General features: G+C 40.2%; 1 protein-coding gene across 1 annotated transcript in view; it reads right to left on the reverse strand.

The window, feature by feature from the left end:
* Nucleotides 1-7,682, reverse strand: part of atp10a (ATPase phospholipid transporting 10A) — a 74,899-nt gene extending 67,217 nt beyond the window's left edge. The window contains exon 1 of the mRNA XM_074667758.1: nt 6,976-7,682. Within this exon, the coding sequence (XP_074523859.1) occupies nt 6,976-7,400 (425 nt within the window). The 5' untranslated portion in view covers nt 7,401-7,682. The remainder of the gene's footprint in view (nt 1-6,975) is intronic.
* Nucleotides 7,683-7,891: the final 209 nt, after the last annotated feature.

The raw sequence follows: 7,891 nt of genomic DNA on the forward strand, positions 1-7,891 counted from the left end.
TCAGGCGGCTAATTTAAATGTATGTATTATGTAAAATGCCAATAAGAACTTTTTCACAGTAGAGTAATTGAAAACAGTGAATCCTAAATAGTAAGACTCGACTGAGACAGAAAATGCTTCTTTCTGATCAATCATTTTGAAAGCTTTTGTTTTAAACAACAGTTTAAAGTTGATGGTCATTGCTTTCACTTCCCCTTTTCAAAGGTTTAAGTTGTAGAATATTGTAAATGTACAAATTTTATCTTCATTTTTCTTTCTAAATATAAATAGTTTGGTGTTTTCTTTCTTTTTTACACTTGCTTTCAAAGTTTTTCCACTGCATCCATTTGTTTGAAGAATGACTGGTTGTTTTTCTAAATGTTTGATAAAACTTATTCTGGATGTGATATAAGGACAGTGTGTATGAGTTAAAAGGATTATCACTGCACTTCAGTGCTGCTTGGATGTGAAATTGACCTTCTTGTCTTGAGCATGACTAGAGAATAACTTCAGAAAGTCGAGCTGAGGAGAAAAGAGGCCCACACACACACACACACACACACACACACACACACACACACACACACACACACACACACATTAGTAATTAATTATCCAGTTATGAAGGAATGCAACATCTCGGACTGTAGTGGTCAAACTGGGCGTTCAGCGACCCAGCTTCCAGATCAGTTCTAGTGAGAACAACAGACGGCGGATGTTTTTTGCACTTTTGTGTGAAAAACAGATTACGATTCAAACTGTTTACATTCCAGTAAAGCAGCTCTGTTAGTACCTGATCTGACCAGGGTGGTCTTTGTAGCTTCTCCAGGATTTAAACTCAGGAGTCCTCTGGAGTGAATCATGATAAAGGTGAAGAAACATTTACCACCACACGCCTGCTTCCTTATCCGACTTGCTAAATATTAGCATTCTCTTAAAAAAAATGTTTTTCCTGTATGATAATAAAAGTCTCTAGAGGTTTGCCGTGTGTTAATAGATGGGTACCGAATTAGGTACTTTAAAAGGTACCGACCAAATTCAGTCAAAAGTACCGGGTACCAATTCACATAAAATCAAAAGGTACCATGTTTGGGTACCTAAATGCATCCTTGTGACAGTGAGGGAGCAGAAGAGTAGGAGATTTTCCATGCTGGACATGAACACAACATTGCAAGGTTATAAATTGAAAAATAAATATGTTTAATTGAAAAAAAAAAGATATTTTATCATGAAAGAAATGTATATTTTTCCCTCATACACACAAAAAAAGAATCAAAAATTGGTACCTTTGAGAACCATAACCGATTGCCAGGTACAGGGTATTGTATCATTTTAAATGTTAAAGGTACCCATCCTTACATGTGATAAATAATAAATATGTATAAACGTCAATATGGTTCACCTGCTGTAAAAATCCCCACAGAAGGATAGTAAAAGATACTTTAAACAACTATTTCATACTTGAGAAAAAAATAATAATACTGTGATGAAGTCAGCACAGTTGCTTTAAAAGTGTACCAGTATAAATGCTACAACCTTTAACATGATGTCAGGTTTCTGCAACTACACCAATGAACGCATTGATCCGAAACTGAAGTTCATCAGCCTCATAAAAATCAAACCAGTTCCATCTGATTTTTAACAAGGTAACTGTGCACCAAAGAAAAGCAAAAGCACTCAGAGAAGAAACTCATCTCATTAAGTCCTCATCCTGATATTTATGCTCCAAATAACCTTCCACCTGACCCCTAATGTCCCCACAACCAGAGCATGAAGATGGATGAGGATAGATGAGCAGCAAGAGCCCGTAAATCACCAGGGTTATCAACCTGGAACCTCCCTGTACCAGTATTTCGTCAAGTTAGCCCAGAAACACGTCAGGCTCAACAGTTTGGTCCAGCTAACAGAAAACAGTAAGTTACAGTAAGAGTGAAGAAACAAAGGGGATAGGTGAGGCAGGGATAGGACCAGAATTGTTTGGTGTAGAGCTCACCTTTGCCAGAGTGAAAGAGAGGCATTTAGTTGAAGACAGAGATGTCAGAACCAAAAGGAGAAGCCTGCTATAGCTTACCCTCATCTGTTTAGCCTGTATGCTCTACCTCCCCTTACTCGCCCTCCTTAAATGAGGAAAGAGAATATGAAAAAACAGTATGATCAAGAGAAGAGTATGAGGAGAAAGATAAGACAGAACAAAGAGGATACAGCAGTGATTTAGCCCAAGGACCATCCATACCAGATGAGGCTGCATACCCTACCTCCCCTTGTGACTTACTTTCATAAATTAATGGAAGAGAAGGAAGAAAAAGAAAGCAAGGCAAGGATCATAAAGAGATAATAAATTTAAGGCAAGAAAGCCAGAGCCAGAAAGAGGAGCCTGCTCACCTCTATCTGTTAAGCCTGTATGCTCTACCTCACCCTCCTCTCTCTCATTGATTAGGGAAGACGGTACAGAAGAATGAGTTTACAAAGAGAAAGGCATATAGAAAGATTTAAGTTGCAGGAAGCCGAAAGCAAGAAGCCTAATTGGGCTGAGGCTTATTCTTACCAGGTAGGGCTGCACACCCTACCTCCTTGTTCACAAGTGTACCGTGCTGAAGCACACCTCTCCGCAGTGTGCCAAAGCAGAGAAGTGAACCATGCTCAAGCACGGCACACTTGGAGTAACACTGGCCAAACAAGCTGGACTTTGAGGTTGGAGTGTGCTTAAGCAAGGTACGGATCGCCAGTGTGACCGCATCCTAAATTGAAGACACGGAAGTCAGAGGAAGAAGAAGAGGCCCGTTATAGCCCACCCTGGTCTATTAAGCCTGTATGCCCTACCTCCCCCTACCTACCCTCATTTATGAGGGAAGAGATGAAGATTAAACAGAGAGAAAAGTTTGTGGGGAGATATTAGACACAGAGCACAGAGAGCAAGACCCCCACTTGATGAGGCTGCATACTCTACCCGCACCTCATTAATGACGAGGAAAGGGAGGGGAAAACTGAAACAGAAAGAAGATCATGTTGATAAATATTAGGCAAAACAAAAAGGTCTACAAGCTTATTTGGGCTGGACGTCACCCATGCCCATTACTGCTGTATGCTTTACCTCCCCCTTCTCTTCTGCTCTTACACAGGGAATAGAAAGGTGAGGGGAGACTACACAGAAAAGGGGTCTTTAAAGTAATGTTCGAAAGAAGATGTTAGAGGCAGAGCCAGTTAAACCAGAGCCAGTTTATGCACCTACCCAGAGTTAAGCTGCACACTTAGTTCACACAGTGATGGTTTTTGGGTGAAATGCAATAGGTTTGTTGCGTTTCAGCCTCTTGTTTACACAGAAATGGAGATTTAGCCGACCTTAAATACAAACTTTTGAAAACAGCCTCTACCTTTGCTGTGCCAGAGTTCAGAGTTGCTCAATCTGCTGACTGTCTTTCAACAAAATGTGCATCTGTTGCTCCACTTCTGCACATAGCATTCACCAGTACACAGGTTAGGCTAGAACTCACCTCCCCAGGTAAGGCTGGACACTCTACCCAACCCTTCTTTTCCATTTTCAGGTGGAAAATAGATAAAAGACAACATCAACCCCAAAGATAGTCTGTAGAGAGGTTAGACGTAAGACAGAAAAATCAGAGCTTACCCAGTTTAGACTGTATGCTCTACCTCATCAAGAGTGGGGCCTGATTGGACAAGCCCACCTTTTCTGGGATAGGCTGGATACTTTACCTACACCTTTATTCGAATTGTCATTAATGGAGAAGGGACAGAAAAAATATGAGGAGTCTCCTTTTCTAAAAGTTAGTTTCATTTAATCACCAGCATGGATGTAGCATTGTTTCCACCTGCAGACCATGTGACAACAGTTGTAAACAACAGCGCAGAGCAGAGACTGTAAGGTCTGAAAGAGAAACACTGGATAAAGTAATTATCTCTGGTTCTGAGACGCTTCACAGTGGAAACAGCATCCAGAAGAGCTGCAAACAAAGCTGTCACTACTGTTAGCTTAGCTTGTGTCTAAGTCCTCTTGTCGTAAGGCCAGGGACCCTGAATGAAGCATATACCACCAATACCAAACAGTATTTGTTTAATACACAAGGCACTGTCTGTTTACAGGGCTGTGGTTATTATCATTTCAGTATTTATATCAGCAGAAATAAACAATCTAGCTGTGACTACACACATACATGTGTTACTCTCTAAGTAAGGAAACTAATCCTTCTCCACGGGAAGATTCCTTATCCACAGAGAAAGATTCACAACAAAATGGATTTTTACAGTATTTTTTTATATGGACTCATTCACAAATTCAAGCTCAGAAATCAGAATGAAAGGAAAAAGTGTCTTCAAATCTCTACAAGTCATGTGAGCTGTATACAGGTTGAGGGAAAAAAAGAGGTGTTTTGCACAATGCTGCAGCAGCAGAAGAAAACTCAATTATGTCCAACCTTGACTGAAAAACTTGAGCCTGGCTGAAACTGTGCGCACACTAAACACTGAGCCTTTTGATTTAGCATGAATTATGCTCTGTACATGAACCACAGTGCTGCTTTTCATTAGCAATAACACTCTGCACACACACAAACACACACAGGACTCACTTAGTTAGCATTGGAGAAAGCCAGGGAGAGAAACAGGTAACGCTCTGACTCATCTCTAACAATGACGGCACTGAGACAACATCTGGATTTAAAGCAGCTTCACACCTCTGTGACAGAAAAGTGGGCAGCAAACTGGGGTCTGCAGGACTTTTTGGATCCACACGTGATAAATATTCCTCATGTGTTGGCCAGGTTTAACTCAGAGGCCTGAAAATGTTCTTTTCCCCAAAAACTCTGGACTGCAGCTACGAGAAAATGTGGATACACTCTGACACCACAGCATTAAGTTTTTGTTACACCATAGTGGTTCTCCCAAAAGCAGTACGGTTACTTTTTTACTGTCAGATGCAAGATCCAGACTTAATGAGGCTCCTTTATAGTTCTGGTTAGACAAAGTTAAGTCATTTGACTCAAATACGGACTACAAAAACACACAACATCAAATCTTTCTGCAACTAAATCCAACAGATGAATATTGTACTTTTTAGTCTGCTGTGTTTATTCAGCAGCTGTAGTTAAAAGTTATGTTTCTGATTAGGACTTTACACACTATATACACACATCGCAAAGGATAAAATTACCGTTTTCCGGCCCTGTTAAATCCTTATCTAGGTGCTCATGTACTGGATGTTATGTGGACTATAATATTAGTCTTGGTCTGATTCCGATGCCAGTGTCTGTATCAGCCTACACTTGTATTTGAAATGTGATACGAGGATAGGGATAGGTACCGAATTAGGTACTTTTAAAGGTACCAACCAAATTAAGTCAAAAGTTCCAGGTACCAATTCACGTAAAATCAAAAAGGTACCATGTTGAGGTACCTAAATGCATCCTTGTGACTGTGAGGGAGCAGAAGAGTAGGAGATTTTCCATGCTGGACATGAACACAGGATTGCAAGGTTATATATTGAAGAATAAATGTGTTTTTTGGAAAAAAAAAAAAAAGAAAAGAAATTTTATCATTAAACAAATTGATACTTTTACCACATAAACACAAAAAAGTACTAAAAATTGGTACTGTTTAGTACAGATACCGGTTTCCAGGTACCAGGCATCAGTATCGTATCATTTCAAATGAGAAAGGTACCCATCCATATACAAGGTATCTAATTTTGCCAGTCAGTGTACCCGACTAATACCAAAACCAACTACCTCTCCCCAAAAACAACTGATTTAAAGGTTAATTATCTTTTGACAATAACAAACATTAACAGTGTGGTGCTAGCAGAGAGTGTAATGTTGCTCAAAACAAGCGCATACGCCATGTCTTCATGAATGTGTTTTTTGATCAGGGGTATTGAAGTTCATGGTATACTCAAAAAATTAACTTTCAAACTTGGTGTCAAAAGGGGCACAAAACTATCAAACCTGATAAATACAAGGCACATGCTATTGTTTTTTTTTATCCACAAAGTATAATCTGGATGGAATTTAACACAATATGGTACACTGAAGATTATTTTACCCAAAAATGAGTGAGAAAAAAACAAAACAAAAAAACTGCACATTACTTACTTTGTGAATTTTAGTATATTAATGTATCAATATATTTCAATCATCATTTCTTCTACGTCTGTGTTACAATACGAAACATAGCAATCTGAAACATTAGAAATTATTACGAATATATCACGATATCTTGATTCTGGGACTGATAGTCTGCAAGACAAGATTGGTATTTTCCATACGCAGATATGTTTTACTGTGGAAACAATGAAAAAACACTCTGCATATTGCTTACTTTTGTTATTCTTTCTTGTTAATAGCTGTATCTGTGATGAGAAATTTAGGATACAAGACAATCCAAGTCTTAAATTATGATAAGATATGTAATACAATTGCAATACGAAACAATGTGATATGATGTTTTGATATAACGTGTTACAATATAAACTGTTCCAATCTGATACACTAGCATACTTAACGATTATACCAGGACAACCTGAGTCTGGGATACTTGACATGCTGCAGGACAATAATAAGATGTTTTGTGCCATTATCGGTTTCACTGATGTTATAAAAAATTATTAGAAAAAATAGTAAAAATTGAAGGGTTAATGTGATTAGTACTTCTTATTGGAAGGAAACTCTTGAGATCTGATTCATACATTGGACATGGTGAGGTTTTAGCCAATAAGCCACAGACTGTACAGCTGACTGGATATGAGACTGAGAGGCTGACAGCTGGAATTCTGCAGGAAGGCCAGGTTGCCAGGTTTGGCATGAAAGCAGAAAAATGAGGGGGGTTATTTGGAGTCTGGAAGAATGTGCATCATCTGATGTGAATGTTTGTAAAAATGCACTTTGGAAGGACACTTTGTACACTGACTCATAGAGAGGGAAATAACTAAACACCCAGGTTAGAGCAGCAGCTGGACTCCGCAGGCTGCTGGTATGAGGCCCATCTTACCTGCTGAAGACCAGACAGTCCATGTGATTGATTTCTTTATCCGATCTGTGCCTCCTGTAGTCCTCCCACAGGTCTTTGATGGCAGTGACAGACAAAATGAAGACCACAGGAGCCAGAGCAAGTTCTGGCTGAAACGCGTTGACAACTGGGACGAAATTCAGCAAAGCGATGAAGACAAAGTAAACATTGGCGAAGCGGTGAAACTGTTCAAAAAGATTCTTTGGCAGGAAAGACAGCACAGTGTACTTGGTCGTCTTAATCTTGTTGTTTGCATAGTGTCTGTTCGGGTTTTCCTCTCCTTTGGCGTGGTCATAGAGTAAGTTAGCGTGGACGGTCCTGGTCTTGTTCTCTTTGGTTTTCTTCTTTCTTTGCCGTTTGACTTTTGGCGTTTTGGCCATCCCGGGGTCTTCTCTGTCCCGCGCCATAGCCAGCTCAGCTCCTGCTCCAAACTTTCCCACAGCTGAGCTTTTCTCGTCCTCTCATACAAAACAACTCAAAGTGCTAGCTATGTTATCATTCTTCTACCGTGTGGAGAAGCTTCCCGTGAGTAAAAGCTCCTTTTCATCCATGTCGACTCCTCTGTTTGCGAGTCGGAGGAAACTTTTGCTTGTTTAGCTTCTCCTTTTTTCCTACTGCTGGGAAGGATGCTGAGATAGTAGGGAGGTAAAACTTGGCCGTCCCACAGTTCAGTAGTTGACTTCTAAATCAAGTGGATGGGCCTTTTTAGTTTCTTACGAGTTGTTGCAGCAGTTGTAGATCAGCGCATGCGCACACATAGGGCGTTCGTTGGCAGCTCCGGGGTCGCACTCCTCTGGAAATCTGACCCGGACGCCCCTCCTCGATCAGACCTGCGTTTTTTTGTGTCTCCAAGTGCCACGCGGTAGTATTGGAGTTTGCACGAGCTCCCGAGAAGCAG

This window comes from Halichoeres trimaculatus, unplaced genomic scaffold (assembly GCF_033239565.1).
Source record: "Halichoeres trimaculatus isolate MK-OKI-2021-1 unplaced genomic scaffold, fHalTri1.1 fHalTri1_scaffold_4, whole genome shotgun sequence".
NCBI lineage: Eukaryota > Metazoa > Chordata > Actinopteri > Labriformes > Labridae > Halichoeres > Halichoeres trimaculatus.